Below are 16,354 nucleotides of genomic sequence, written 5' to 3' on the forward strand. Positions count from 1 at the left end.
AGTGGCTGCTTGTCTGTGTCATGGACTTGGCTCCAGATACCCTGGCCTCAGTCCTGAACATTCAGTATAACGTTTGCCTACTTCAGAGGCACAGTTGAAGGCCTCGGGTCACACAGTTTGTTTGCTGCAACAATATATTTATGCAGGACAGAGTCATTCCTGTCTTCACTGAAATGCATACTCCAGAGTAATGATTCCTAAACTTGATTATGCAAGGAATCATCTGAATGGATGGCTAAAACAGACTGCTTGGGCCCCACTCCAGAGTTCCTGTTTCAGGAGGTCTGGGGAGGGCTTAAGAACCTGTATTCTAACAAGTTTTGAGGGATGCTGATGTCTGAACTAGGGAGCACAATTTGAGACCTCCCGCTCTAGATTCCGTTGCCACACTGCTTTTTATCAAGTACCTGACTGTTAAATCACTGATATTCAGATTTTGAAAGTGTATTTGTCACATTTAGATGAATTTGAATTGCTCCTAGTAACATAAAGATTTTGATGCTATGTATGCTTCATAGCATCCAAAAGATAAAAAGCGAAAATAATGCAAATCTGAAACAAACAAACAAAGAAACCTTCCAGGTCTCACTCTTATTCGTAATAATGATTAAGACAGTCTGTAGGTAAGTGAGGGATTTAAAAAAAAAAACAAAAAAACTACTTTATTAAGTTATGATTGACATACTGAGGGATGATTTAAAGTCTGCAGTACTGGGCTAATTTTCAGCAATCTGACTTTGTGTACTAGAGCAAGTAGGGAAATAGATGATAATGACTTCTATACTATTCTTTTAAACATTTTTAAACTGATTTTGCCTATCCTGGTTCAAAAAGTACAGTTATTGAAATTTTAGTTTTAAAACCCTAGTTGCTCAGATAAACTATTTTCAATTAAAAGAAAATATATATATATATAAATTTCTCATATATATTCCATATTCATTGGCAGTCTCCTTACGTGCTGAGTCAGGTTTAGTGAACTTTGAAACAGCATTTTGCAGCACGTAGTGACTGGGGCCAGAATTATTAGTTATTGTTGACGGCTATGTTTCACTTCCTCCCTACTAGATTTCCAGCTTACTAGAGAATTTCCCAAGGAACAATATAAAATTATTCATGAGCCTTGGGTATTATGCATACAATTGATTATGAAAATGTACTAGTAACCTAATTGTAGAATTCCTCTGTTACACAGCACAAATGTATTTAAATAGGCCTTGCAAGACTCCAAAAATTAGAGCATGCTGGAGTTTTCCTTGTACTTTTGAATTGCTGCTAATACTTTGTTTTCATTTAATCAAATTGTATCATATACATATGCATATCAATGTTTGAATATATCATTACATACAGTTGTCCATACTTATTTACATATTTATATACAAAATATGCCTATATCTCTCTGTATGTTTATACATATAAACATATCTGAGTTTGATTATTTTATCATATTACAAGTTATCTGGCCTGCATTGTCAATGAATTGCTCATTTTTTCTTCTATAACAATTAGACTTTATCCTATCAACTCTATGACAATGTTGAGAAAATTCACAGAGCCCTTCACATGCACAATAAACATGATAACTTCTTTCCTATATAACTGATCCCAAGGCTATTAAAAGGTTTGGATTTTGTTTATTTATTGGTTTGTTTCAACCTGTTCCAAAGGCCAGACCTTACCGCACATCCACACCAGCCCCCTTTATGTTGCTTTCTCTACTCCTGGGGTACCAACCTTTCCTGCAGCACCAGGTTAGGTAGTCACATAATACCTTGATTTATAACTCGGTTGTAATCAAAATAGGAAACAGGTGGAATCACAACTGGGTATGGTGCCTTGGACATTAATGGCTTGGCTCAGCGGTGGAATTTCTAAAGCCGTATACACTTTTTTGTCTTAATTATGCATTCATTAAAAGCTTTTATACCCAACAGAATAAAGTAAATATTTTTTGATCTCCATAGTGTGCTCCCAGACTGTAGATTTGCACAGCGGGGCCTTGATAATCTGAATAAATTGTATTTCCCCAAGGAGTTTATCTTTCAAATAAGGTCATAAAGAAATGCAGCTCCCCCATCCGTAGATTTCTCCATGTGCCTTTTCTGCTATGAGTAATATAGAGCTTGAGAACCAGAGTATATTATAGTAATACATACTTGCTTATGGTCCAGTATAATGTCTCTATCTGTTCTCCCTGCTTATCTCCAGTGAAGTATTTTTTGAGTACAAAAGAAATGAATGATTTTACGTGACAGCTATGGTTTTTGCTGACACTGATAGAAAAACAATGTCCGTATTAGACATTCAGTGTTTTTTTCCCTTTACCCGCTCAGTGAGTATGGACTATGCAAAGCTATAGTTTAAGTACTGTTAACAGCATTTGTAAAAGGGAGTAATGATAGCTACTGTATGTTGAGCATCTACTATGTAGAAGGTACTTTACCTGCACTTTTGAGAATCCTTATCACAGATCTGGAATGCAGTGTCACTTTTCGCAATTTTTAGATGAGAAAATTAGACTTGAAAAGATTAACCACTTCCTGAGGCCATCCAGATGGGTCAGCTCCAAATCATGTGTTTTTCCTACAGCTCTAAACTAAAGACGCCACCGGTGCCTTGTTCCCACAGTTTACCACCCAGTGAAGGAGACAGGGAAACTATGAAATTAGGAACCTAAGTAAATATGCACAATTAGGTGTACTTATAATATTTCTAAATCATGAAGACTAAGATGGCAACGCACCTCATGGTGCATACGTATGCTAAAAGTAGCACACAGTTCTGAAAAGTTCAGGAAATAGCTTTTTCCCATCTTTTTAGGTTGCCATATTTATCTCCAGTGTAGCTAACATTTCTAGGCACGTACCTTTATTTATTTAAATATTAAATATATGTATTAATATTTAACAAATTATTTACATTGTAAAATATTTAAATATTTTTAGAGGAGCAGGAAAATCTATGTTTTTGCCATAAACTAAGAAATAAAAGCAATAAAAGTTGAAATTTTAAAGATGTGGTATTTTTTCTTGCCTACCCACTGTATATCAATCAAAACTTGCTAGGTAGCCACTTTCTGAAGACAGAGAGGAAGATCTAAAGAACTAAAGATACTATCTGCACCTTTATGCACAGCTGGAGAGAGAAGAGTCAAACAAATGATACAAATAGCAAGTGCAATTAAAAGTCAGAGGAGGGAAAGTCCTCCAAGCTGGAGTGGCCTGCCTTTCCCTGGAGATGGAATCTGATCTGGGTTGTCCCGCAGAAGGGAAGGGCATTTATATTACAGAACTTCCCCTTTCTCACAAGCTTTTTAAAGTCTACGGAAGCAAACGATGTCTTTAAATCTTTCACAAATAATAATCATTTGTGACAAAAGAGTCTCAAAGTTCTGCTTATGGTATAAAGGAAAATTAATGTGAATTCATTTGATAATGTCTGATTTTTTTTTGGCAAACAGTTTGCACATTTATCTTTTTCTGATCATCACTAAAAACCAAGAGAAGCTTCTTTTTCAACATTCTGGGGAAAGGGGGAAAAATCTAACATATAGAAAACAAGGAGACCCAAGATTCACTGTGGAAGTCAGGCCTCATGTGTCTGGCACCACAAGAGGGCATTCCATTTTATTTCCCAATTGTATGAAAAACCCAATACCTAGATAGCATCACAAGGGACTTTCTGAAGCTCAGATTAAGTACTTAAGAACACTTTTCTCAGTTAATTGTGGGAGAGCTGTTTATTTTGCCCAACTGTTAAGTTGTATCTATAACCAAGCTATTATTTCCTCTTTCCATGTAAAGTCATAGATGTGCCTCACAACTGTTTGCTTTTTTTTCATTCTTGATCCAACAAATACTTCTCTGTTGCAATCTATGAGAAAGACATTATGATTGACATTGTGCAGAATACAAAAAGCATACGATGCGAAATCTACTTTTTACTAGTTTACTAGGTACATTTTTAATAGTTTGAAGATAAGCTACATGCATGAATAGCTTAGTGACAAGCTTATTGTGTATGTGATAGGAAACTTGAAGTGGGAGGCATTAGAATTCATTCAGTGATAAACAGCCTTATACTTACCGTATCCTACTTGCTACTTGGTCCTTATAAGCAGCTGATACAATTTTTAAATTTCACTTTGACTTAACATTGTTAAAAATCAAACCATACTGATTTTTATGTAGAGTGGTTTCTCAGGCTGTTTGGAATAGATTTGGGAGTGGTTTTAAAAAGAGAATTTCTTGACTTACAGAGCCAAGGATGGCCTTTCATTTAGAGAAATTTTCAAATTGTGATATAAAATCAACATTTTATATAAGAACTTCATGTATGCTACTACATCATGGGCATAGAACCACTATGTCTCCTGCCTATCTTTATCTGTAGTAAAGTATCGACATGGGGTAATTTAGGTGACATTTCGAAGGAGAGTTGTCTAAGTGAAGTGCATCAATAATTGGAAATGAAAGATTATAATTACATTGATGAAACAAAGCATTGTTAAAATAGCCACATCTGTTGAGTGTTATTACCCGGAAAAATCTGTAATCCTATTCAATTTGGACATCTTAGAGGGGGAAAACTTGGGAAATCAAAATGAAATTACTCTTGTTTTAACCTTGAGAGGAGTTTATTATCTTTAACCCAAGTCACAGTTTTCTATAGTGATAGTACATGATGCTTATTTTTCTTTCACACGTCAGTGGCATTCTCAGAACTAGATGAGACAGCAAGAGAAATAGGTGTTTTTAAGGCTTTGTTTTGAAGGGTGCCTCATCTAGTTTTAAGAACGTCAAAACACCTATTTTTAAGATGACTGCATCCACTGTAGACTAACTCCATTATCTACCCCACAAACAGATATCATATAATTATGCATAATGTGTATAATTTCTGTGTCAGAGGCATGATTAAACTGCAGTGTGGATGGGCAAGGGGTTATTGACAAGCCAGGGAGCCACGGCGGTAGCCAAAACTAAGACTACGTTTCAGAAATTCAGATGATTCTCAGCTTGTATCATCATTGGCACACAAGACACAGCTCTTGAGCATGACATCCCTAAGCTAGGCTGTGGGTTATGTGTAGTAAATATGCAGACTCTAGGTATAAGGCTACATGTTTTTCTCTCATTCAAGAAGGTATAGTAGAATACAAGTGAGTCTGGGTGGCATTATTTCATAGGCTTAAATCTACTCTAAATTATAAACAAAGTACTTCTTGTATGAACTTTGGTCATTTATTAGTAGTTCCTGCATAATTGAGATATTGAGAGACACCGCAAAGGCCATGGCCACTCTGCTGCAGATGAGACCCACCAGGGGACATCACCAAGGCCAAGACTCCTCCTTCTCTTGCTTGCTGCCTTCACTGGCTTGGGAAGGGTGGGCTGAAAGGCCACAGGATCAACACTGTCCTCAAACTGCCCTCCTTCCTCCCATTCATGTCCTAACTGCTCGATAATTGCCTTGCAAATGTAATTACACTTGAATATAAACCAAAATAAAACAATATTTGCCTTTCCCATATTTTTACCCCTACCGTATTTGGTAGTTAATCTGGGGAATAACCATTGAAGGAACCAATTAGGGAAAGAGGCCACACAGAAAGACTGAGTTTGGGGAATATATAAAGTTTAAAAATTATTGAACTTGAAAAACTGGTGTTTATTCCATAGCTAGTGTGGTATTGAGGGCACATTCTATGGCTCTTCTTCTGTTATTTAACTTGTCATTCACACTATGAGAAACAAATAGAAGGAATAAGAGAAGCCAAATAGCCCTAAACCAAAGGAAAATAAATACTATTTAAAAATATTCCCTAAAGAACAACAATGTATGCACCCTAATTCTGAATAGAAACTAAATTTCAAGTGAGAAGCAGTGTGACAGAAATGAAACCTTTTTAGAAAAAAAAAGAGTAAGATTTTCTTTTACTCAAGAGAGTTTCTTGTTGCTGAGCTGTAATTTCCATTCAAAACCACTACCGCTACCTGGATACTTACATTTTTAAGTCACAGAATGTAGGAGAGCTGAGACAATCTCGTAATTAGGAAAAAGTATCATTTGAAAAGATATTAAAATCTTTTGATCTAAGTAGCCAATTGATAGAGGAAATAATTCTCTGTTGGACTGTAAAAGAAATTTGGGGTGGATTGATTTTTTTGTCACAGAAGAATGATTATATTATACTTGTTCAGTAACACTTTCAACTCGAGTCATTATTACCAATTTTCCCATGCAGAAAACAGGATGACCACTGGCTTTGCCTTTGTGTGTATGTGTCGGAAGGCCAGAAAGAGAAAGGGACAATCAGGAAGGCCTGTGAGATATGAAAAATGGCCTGATTTGGACAAGGTTCAGAATTGGATAGGCATATTGGAAAGACATGGGCTATTCTGTTTTTGCCTAATTATAAGTAAACAGAAAAAGCTCATGGGTATTCTTTCATTAAACACACATGTATTAAGCATCTGCTCCCTACTGGATACCAGGGACACACAAGGCATGAGACACAATCTTTGCTTCCAAGAAGCTTAGATTTGGTAAAGGGAGATAGATCTGCAGTTAAAGGGTGCTTGCAGTGACAAGTGATGTGCTAGACATATTTGCAGAGGGCAGAGTAGAAGTACACAGGAAGAGGTGGTCAATTTGACCTGACCCAGGGAAGTTGAAAAGATGATATGGTTTCTTCATTCAGCAAGTGCGGCTTGAACGTACCTGGCATTGTTCTAGGCTCTGGGGATACAGTGGTGAACAAACCAGCAGCTCCTTCCTCCCATGGAGCTTACTGGGGGATCAGGGGAGGAGACAAACACATTATAAACAAGTAGGCAAATAAATGCTGAAGATAATTATAGGTGGTGACAAGCTCTAAAACAAATAAGATGGAGAAATGTGACTGAGGGTGACATGGAGAGGAAGGGAGATGTGCTGTATAGGATATTCAGATGAAACAAGGGCAACACAATTCCTATCCCATAGGAATTTTGCTCATGCTGCTTCTTTGGCTTGGAGCATCTCCCTGAAATCCCACCATCATCCTGTTTTAAAATGTAGGTTTTGTTATTATTGAGTTATGGTGAGGCCAACAGATCAGGAGACAATTGCCATTGAAAACATGATTTGTTTCTGCTCCAATAAGAGGGCACAGACCACACCTCCAGGACTGCATAGGGAAGCCCCAGGGTTGGTGAGGAGGTAGAAGGAGTGAGGGGGGAAAAGTGGACTAGAGTCTTTATAGTGGTATCTGCAGGAAGGAAGTGGGCAAAGCAGGGTTAGCAGGCTTATGATTGGCTAGTTTGAAAGTTTCCATGGGTTTGCGAGTGTAGGGGCTGGCTCTGGTTGTCTGGTACTTGGCCCTGGGATGATGGGGACAGAGGACTATTGCCTCCTGGAGTGTAGAAGCCACATAGAGGAGGTGATTTAGAGTATGGGTTCTGGATTGGTTAGTTTGCATATGAAAGCCGTTTGCTCTCTCAAAGAATTGGCTAGCCCTGGGAGGGGCAGTCTATTCTCAGTCAGTGAAACCCCAGATGCCAGAACATGGAGAATACAGAAATAAAATGTTGTTAATATACATCCCCATCCCACCCTTTGCCAAGTGAACAAAGGGTGCTCTTCCTTCAACTCTCAGCATCAAACGGCTTCTCAGGGAAGCCTTTACTAACTTTCCACTCCAAGTCAACTCCAAGTTAGTCCTTTATTAACTCCAAGTCAAATCCCTGTTATGGACACTCATAGTCCTATATTCTACTCTTTGTAGCTTTTACCTCAGTTATAGTTTTCCATGTAATTGTAAGGTTTTTTGATTTATGGCCTTCTCTTCCAGTAGACTATATATCCCATAAGGCCTAGGGCTTGCCTTTTTTTGCTCATCTGTGTTGCCAATTCCTGCTGTAGTCGTGGCACATAGTGTGAATGTGTAGGTTGTTGTCATGGCTAGAGCCAAGCCAGGGTGGATAGGGTTGCTGCACCTTAGGATGTGAAGATCTCAGTGTCCAGGTCATGGAAGGCTATACAGTGTTACTGAGTTTGGACTTTTTCCCCAAAGCAAATAACTTATCAGTGGGTTTTAAAGAGATGATAAATATGGTCAGATTCTTGTGAAAAGAGAGGATTGAGAGTTTGCTGCTGGAGGCAGGAATGGTAATTTAGGACACTGTTGCAAGGCTGCTGGAGGCAGGAATGGTAATTTAGGACACTGTTGCAAGAAGTCCAGACAGGGATGATAAGGAACAGAACAAGAAATACTAAAGAGGAAAAAGAGACAGGACTGGCGATTGACTAGATGTAAGGGAGGAATGTAGGCCAGCTTTTGGGTTCTTAATGTGGGTGTCTAGATGTGACTGTTATCTAAAAGAGGAGATACAGGAGTAGATGCAGGCTATCATAAAATAAGCTCAGTTTAGGCTGGGAGCAGTGGCTCACACCTGTAATCCCAGCACTTTGGGAGGCCGAGGCGGGCGGATCACGAGGTGAGGAAATCAAGACCATCCTGGCCAACACGGTGAAACCCCGTTTCCACTAAAAATACAAAAAATTAGCCGGGCATGGTGGCAGGCGCCTGTAGTCCCAGCTACTTGGGAGGCTGAAGCAGGAGAATGGCGTGAACCCGGGAGGCGGAGCTTGCACTGAGCCAAGATAGCACCACTGCACTCCAGCCTTGGGCGACAGAGCAAGATTCCATCTCAAAAAAAAAAAAAAAAAAAAAAAAAGAAAGAAAAAAGCTCAGTTTGGACTTTGGACATGATGAGTTTATGACTGTGGGATATCCAAGAGACAGCATCTTCTTATAGGCAGTTGGGAAAATGAATTCAGAGCTTAGGAGAAAGATGTGGGTCAGTCATATAGATGTGGAAGGCATTAACTTGCAATTAGTTTTTATCTTAATTCTATGGTTTTTATTTTGGCCACCCCCTCTTTCCCTGAGTTAATGGTGTGCCTTATTCAAGACTTGAATATTTAAAGAGAACACATGCTTCATTTTGACCTCTTTGCATCAGTGATTAATCATGGTTTATGGATCCCAAACAACAATGCTCAAATATACTTTATTGTTCTTGCTCTCACCCGCAACCTACTGTGTACTTTCCACGTGCCAAACTTTTATGGTAAGTGCTTTTCTTACATTATCTTTATGCCAACCCTATGAGCTTGTTGAGCTCTTAAATTTGTACTTGGGGAAGGCTGGGCGCCGTGGCTCATGCCTGTAATCCTAGCACTTTGGGAGGCCAAGGTGGGCAGATCATGAGGTCAGGAGTTGAAGACCAGCCTGACCAATATGATGAAACCCCATCTCTACTAAAAATCCAAAAATTAGCTGGGTGCGATGGCACGCGCCTGTGGTCCCAGCTGCTCGGGAGGCTGAGGCAGGAGAATCACTTGAACTTGGGAAGCAGAGGTTGCAGTGAGCTGAGATCGCACCACTGCATTCCAGCCTGGGCGACAGAGCAAGACTCCGTCTCAAAAAAAAAAAAAATTTGTACTTGGGGAATAACAGAGATTCAGTGACTGACCCGAGGCCCCAGCCAATGGTGTGTCAAGCTGGATTTGAGCCGAGTCTGCCTGCCTCCACTGCCCTTGCTCTTCTCTGCCTGCCTTGGTTGCCTCCAGGTGCCTGTGGTGGCTGATGGTTTGTTTGGTCCTAAATGCAACTATTCTCTTTTTTCAACATATAAAAGACTTATTTTTTAAAAGTCTAGAAGTATATATACGAAAACATTAATAGTGATTATCTCTGCATGGTGAAATTATGAAGGATTTTTGTTTTCCATACTTTGTATTTCTGAATTTTATGAAATGAGCATTTATTACTTTTTATAACTAGAAATGGCACTCTTTCTATAACAGCAGTAATTTTTGTTTCCCATCCACAGTACTATTGTTGGGCATTTAATGAAGTTTATTGCTTCCCACCTTCCCCCATCACGTTAATGGAAAATTTAAAAGCAGCATTATTGGTGCTTATTTTGCTTACACATGGTTTAACCAAAAGGACAAAAAGCAATGGTTTTGCTTAAGACTCACAGAGCCCATCTGCCCCAAAAGGAGGAGTGTGTGCTATGTTGTCATTGCCTTGGGGTGAGTTTTCTTTTTCCTTCAGCTCCCCACTTTATACAGTTATCTACTGAGGTGCAAACTATGCACCTCAGTAAGGAGTTCTTAATACTCTCAGGTAACTAGAAAGGGGAAAAGTAGGTTGAAAATTACTTGGATTTATAGAGTGAAATGGCTATCTGATAGCATTATACATTCCTCAAGTTACTGGAAAACTATTGCTCATAATTATATTAATAATTGTAAGTTAAAAGTGAGGGGAAAGTAGGAAATAGCCCACTCTCATTCTACTTGACATATGCAAATTTTCTTTCAACAACTGTACTGTATCTCTGATTTTTGTGGGGGTACAGTGACAAAGGTACAGTGGAAGCTGTGGCTCTCTGGAGGCATAATTGTAGAGCCCTGGCTATGAGCTTGAGACTGCAGATAAAATCCTCCCAAATTTGAAGCATTTCTGCAGAAACTCTTCAAAAAGGTGGGAAAAATGGAATGTTTGAGGCTGAGAAAAAAACAAAGAACAATTACAAATCATCCATCTTAGGTGGATTCAATATAGAATTATTCAAACAGGAGTCTTTTCTGTGAGATTTCCTCATTTCCTGAGACCTTGTATATAAAACTCTGGATTTTAGTTAAGACAGGATGGGTTGTTTTGACTTAAAGACCTACTTAGTTTGAAGTTTTGGAAAAAGAGCGGAGTCAGTCTGTCTTCATGTAGTTTATGTCATCTAATCATGAATCACCATTTACCTGCCCTTACGTTATCTTTAGTAGAGAAAAAGCTGTAAAATATGGTAAGGGTAGAAAAAGCAATTGCCCTCATTAGTAAAATGTCTCTAGAATGTTGCAAAGTAACATTTCAGCCCTTGAAGCCAGAGACCCCTTTCACTCCTTTTATTAAGATGTCTTGAAATATATGGGTTTTAAGAGGAGTAAAATGAGGAAAAATTATGAATTCTAGAATAGCCGTTCTCTATGCAGAACTTTATAATTGTGATTTCTTTTTTTTTTTTTTATACTAGCCCTCCCATTTCTCCCACCACCGTGATGAAAACCTTAGTGAGTCAATCTGAATTTCTTGCCTGCTCCTTCTCGGATTTATTTCTAAGAGATCTTTTTTCATTTTTATTTTTTGGCACCCAGGAATTAAATAGCTTTAATTACTTGGATTTGTACAGACTTGCTGACCTCTTTAACCTCACTTTGTTGGAGAAGGCAGTGATCGATTTCTTAGTGAAACATCTCTCTGAACTCCTGAAGAGCCGCCCAGAAGATGTTCTAACGCTTCCCTATTGCCTGCTTCAGGAGGTGCTGAAGAGCGACCGCCTGACCTCCCTGAGTGAAGAGCAGATCTGGCAGGTAAGGGCGCTGTGCACGGTTGTCTTTTGGCACTGAAAAAGCATGCCGTGATTGGAAGTTAAAGGACTGAGGAACAATTACCACTGTTTTAGTGGCTTTGGTCCTCATGGAGTTGTTTTAGAAGTCATGCTTCCTTGATGGACAAGTGATTGGAGAACACTGGCCCTTGAGGCTCAGAGCCCTCAGCGGACTCTGCAGCTTAACTCAGGGAATTGCAGGGGCAATCCATGAGACCCTCACTGTGGCTTCCCAGAACCTAATGTGGTCACATCTGAGTCAAGGGATTTTTTTTTCCTGATAAAAATTGTTTCTTAAACAAAATATGACAAAAAAATGGATTGTAAAGTGATATATATGCATATTTAAGACCAGGAGAATCAGAGTAAATTTGGGCCTTTGCTGTAAACAATTCAGAAACATTTCTTTGTTGCAATAGAGAGCAGCTTGGATCTCGAATGAAATGAAGCTCTTCTTGCATGGCAGTGGAAAAATCTCCATCCTTAGTTCATTCTGCATTCATTGCTATTTTCCTAAGCCCTGCCTTTTCGCCTGACATAGCATTCTTTTCACATTGTGTCGCTCCCTTGTCTAGAGGACAGGAGGATGTTTTGTGGTTTGAAGTTGATTATTCAATTTAAATCCTCTTCTGCTCATCCCCAGTGACTATTCCTTGAACAATCCACTTGGTGTCTTTGGGGAATAGTCAGAGAGCCTATCTTCCTCCTCCCTATTACAGCCTGTCTATCTCACTCTCTGAAGCACTGGCTAGCCATTTTGTTACTTGTAGGGTGCCATGCCTCCAAGATTTCACGATCATTTGAAAAATAATTATATACAGACTACCAGGGAAAATTTAAAGTCTTCTATTAGCTGATTAAACAGTGAATCCCTGGTATCTTATCAAGTAATATTTAGAGAGTATTTTAATTCTGGCCAAAATTGTCATATAGGTAGCTGTTAATTATTCAGTAGCTAACTCTACTGACTGATTATTTTCCTGATGCCTTTCTGCCTTATTTCATTATTTGTGTTACTTTAATCAGTAACTTCCCTCTTCATTATTGCTTCCACCAGAGGGAATTAAAGAGCTGCAGCGTCCTGAAGGCCTTCTGGGTCCCAGGCTCTTTGCAAACTTATTGACAGCAGGCCTGAAAGAATGGCTATTATCACTGCATGTACCAGATGAACAAAATGAGGCTTCTGTGCCTTACTCAGAGTCACAGAGCAGAGCCAGCCTTCAAATTTAAGTCTGCTAACACCTGCCCCCATGTCTTCAATATTCCACACTGTCTTGATAAAGAAAATATAAGTACCAAAAAAACATTAAAGAATAAATTTTTGTGGCTCCTTGGGTATTTCTGGTAATGTTTGTTCAGGCAGAGGTTGAACAGGTTGACAAGAATCTGTTTTTGGTAGAAATTTCAATTATCTCTGGCTCTCTCTTATAAACACAAATCAACAGAATTTACTTTGGTCAATTCAAAATGGGAAGTAGCCAAATTTTCTTCACTTCCCAAGGGAAAAAGAAAGATTTGGAATGAATCCTGCATTTAATTTTTTCTAACTGAATTGACATCTGAGGCTAACCATCCTTGTGGCTTCTATCTCTTTTTGTGGCGCAGTTGAAGGCACTGCCAGAGATTGACGTGGTAATGTGCAGATGGCTGAGTGTCAAGAAAATTCCATACTATCCACTTAAGAGTTATCATAATTGCCTCTCTAAAGGTTACTAATATTATAATGTAGAATTTTAAAAGCTGCTTTCTGCTGCAGGCAATAATTTTTTTAATACCTGGTCCTCAAGAAAGAATTAAAAGACTCACATAAATATTATCAATTTAGACATTCAGCAGGCAATAAGAAACTGTTTTTGCTTTATCTTAGTAAATAAGTATTTCCCTCATATTCAACCCCATAGAGAAAAATCAAATCAGACCAGCTATTTTGCCTCAAGTATAGTTAAGTTCATCATTTTTACTGAGGTTATGCTAGTAATGCAATATACCATGGAAGAATCTAATATTCAGCCCAGGGTAGAGATTGGGTATGCCAGAGGATTAGTGTCAGGGTGCTTTATAGAAGTGAAACTTGATGGACAGGCTGGAGACAGATCTACAGAATCTCATTAAATTGCTGAATTGTTCATTACGGAACGTTCTCACTGTAATAAAGTGCTCATTGACTTTGACAAATCCCTATCCCATGTCTTAAAGAAGAAGTGTGAAGCAAAGGGTGTTGGGGAGGAGAAAGGAAATTGGCACAAGGTAGGACAGGTAATAGAAAACTGGATGGAGGGGGCGTGCTATTTGATTAATATGTGCAACCAGTAACTTAGATGAGAGCATGGTAAACACACACACACTTACGCAGGTGGCTCTTCTACTATGTACTGATAATGTAATCTGGGACCATCCCATGTTTGGTGAAAGGTCTAATTTTCATTATTCACCAGATTTCATGCAGTCTGGCTCTGAAGACCTGTCATAAGAACCTTCAGATTAACCTCACTGAACCAACTCTTTTTCACTTTTTCCTGCTGTTCCTTACCCAAGCCCTTTCCTTGACAAAATGTGTTGTATGCAGGCCACAGTAATCATTCTGTGGATCTGTGAACCTGTAAAATACCCCAAGATGATGCCTTGGAACTGTTCTTTTTTTCCATCTGACCTTTTTAAGCTTTATTCTGAGTCTCTTCTCTCACAGAAGTCTTCTTGGTTCCTCCTAGACAAATTTTCATCCCTTCCATGGTCTGAAATGACTTGATCTGTTGGTTAATTTCACTCTATATTTAGAGGTAACATAGAGAGTTGTTCACATACATACCTTAGATGGATAAGGACATAGAAGTTCCCTAAAATATATTGTTTTTTTAAAATTTAGCTCAATTCAGCTCAACAATTTGGTTTTATGTTTCAAGGCCAGCAATTTATCAGGCTCCAGATGAAAGACACCAAATTGGCTATTGGGTTCAAAGAAAGCAGACTAAAACTGAACAAATCAGCTGAAATGGAAATATGGGACATTAGGTCACTTGCCTTTGTGACCTGGCAAATCTCTATCTGTTTGATTTTGCTTTCAGGTATTAGCTCCCAATTAGAACTTCATTTCAGTAGGGCCCTGTTAAATATCTTCTGTTAGATTTTGCATATATTTTCAGACTGATGATCCAGGGTCTTACCATAGGAGCTGGGGAGTGCAAGAAATGGGGAGATGTTGGTCAAAGGGCACAAAACTTTCAGTTAGAAAATAAACACGTTCTAGGGATCTAATGTAGAGCATGGGTTCCAGGGATATGTTAATTAATTAGATTGTGGTAATCATTTCCCAGTGTATATGCTTATCAAATCATCATATTGTACACCTTGAATCTAAACAATCCTTATCTGTCAATAAAATATTTTTAAATAAATAAGCCAAAACATGGCAATTCTTCATAAAAAAAACTTAGAACAACACATAGAAGTAATTCCATATCATTCTCATGATCAGATCTGTTTTCATTTTCATAGGAAGTGCTGAGTAAGCTCTGTTTTCTTTTCAGGAACATGCATTTCCTGCCTCTTCTGCCTTTAGGTTCTCTTTCACCAGAGTAAGAGGGAGATTACTGTTTTCCATGAAAGTACAATTTGTAGAAAAAGCCTATATAGAAAAATATAACATCAACTCTTATACACACTAGCATAGGGAGAAAGTATGGCTCTCCACCCATCAGTATGTACTGAGCACCTACTAAATACCCAAAATTATGCTAGAGTGGAAGGAAGGCAGAGGACAGATCTGCCAACTCCATTTCCCTCTTCCAGGCCTCCTCCCAAATGGAGAGAATCCTCCTGATTTTAAACCATAAGTACAGCTCTCTGAATTTTTATTTTATCTCCAAAGTAGCAGAAACAAGAAGGATATTTAAAAATGAAAGAAAACAGCTTGTGGAAATAAAACTGAATATTTCTTGACCACCTGTTACATGCTAGGCATAGTGTTGGGAGCTAGATTCTGGGGTAAAATGCTTTACAAAAATATTCAGTAGTTAGGTTAAGGAAATTTATTTCACCTTTATCTCTGAGTGGGAAGTTTTGTTTTCCTTTAATTATTAATTTATTAACTGTTTCTTACTTTTAGTGAGGACTTATTATTTTGTAAGAACAGTCCTTTTCTGGGTAGGCGCAGTGGCTTACGCCTGTAATCCCAACACTTTGGGAGGCTGAGGCGGGCAGATCACTTGAGGTCAGGAATTTGAAACCAGCCTGCCCAACATAGTGAAACCCCATCTCCACTAAAAATACAAAAATTAGCCAGGTGTGGTGGCAGGCACCTGTAATCCCAGCTGAGGCCCGGAGGCTGAGATAGGAGAATCAGTTGAAGCGAGAGGCAGAGGTTGCAGCGAGTGGAGATTGCGCCACTACACTCCAGCCAGGATGATAGAATGAAACTCCAGCTCAAAAAAAAAAAAAAAAAAAGAACAGTACTTTTCTTACTTTATTAACCTGGGGGTTGAGGACACTTCCTACTTACTTGTATTCTGAGTCTCACTTTGCCTGGACTTAAGTAGATATTAAGACCAAAAAATTTGCTGGCTATGTGAGTGGCGTTAAACAAGGTAAGATCTCAGCAGGGAGGGTTTCCTTTATTCTATTAGGTTGGTGCAAAAGTAATTGCACAAACCTAAGTTATGTCCTATTTTAGTGTGGCAAAGAGGGACGACGTCACCTGATTTGGGGCTGGGGCAATCCTGTTCATATTTGTCCGTGATTATCCATCCCTAGAGGCAGAGGCTGTGCTGTAGTGTTTGCATTACCTACTGCTTGCACTCTATTAATAATAAATAAAAACAACAATGTAGAGTTTCCATATTAAAATGTATTGAATGGATAATAAGACATCCTACTATTCCTACATTAGGCTGGATTTATTCTAAGAAAATTGATAT

The 16,354-nt window shown here is 38.7% G+C and overlaps 1 protein-coding gene across 15 annotated transcripts in view; it reads left to right on the forward strand.

Moving 5' to 3' along the window:
* The window catches only part of KLHL32 (kelch like family member 32), a 244,703-nt gene that overhangs the window by 177,581 nt on the left and 50,768 nt on the right, over positions 1–16,354 (forward strand). For 11 of the 15 annotated variants that reach the window (XR_010158111.1, XM_016956028.4, XM_054686153.2 and 8 more), the window contains one exon: positions 11,212–11,427. The exons of 2 other annotated variants lie outside the window; for them this stretch is intronic. Coding sequence is in view for 10 of the 13 variants with exons in the window: in XM_016956028.4 (XP_016811517.1) it covers positions 11,212–11,427 (216 nt within the window). In the remaining 3 variants the exon portion in view is untranslated. Of the gene's footprint in view, positions 1–11,211; positions 11,428–16,354 lie in introns of those variants that run through there. 2 more of the 15 variants (XM_054686154.2, XM_009451687.5) reach the window with 1 other exon arrangement.

This window comes from Pan troglodytes, chromosome 5, assembly GCF_028858775.2.
Source record: "Pan troglodytes isolate AG18354 chromosome 5, NHGRI_mPanTro3-v2.0_pri, whole genome shotgun sequence".
Classification (NCBI taxonomy): domain Eukaryota; kingdom Metazoa; phylum Chordata; class Mammalia; order Primates; family Hominidae; genus Pan; species Pan troglodytes.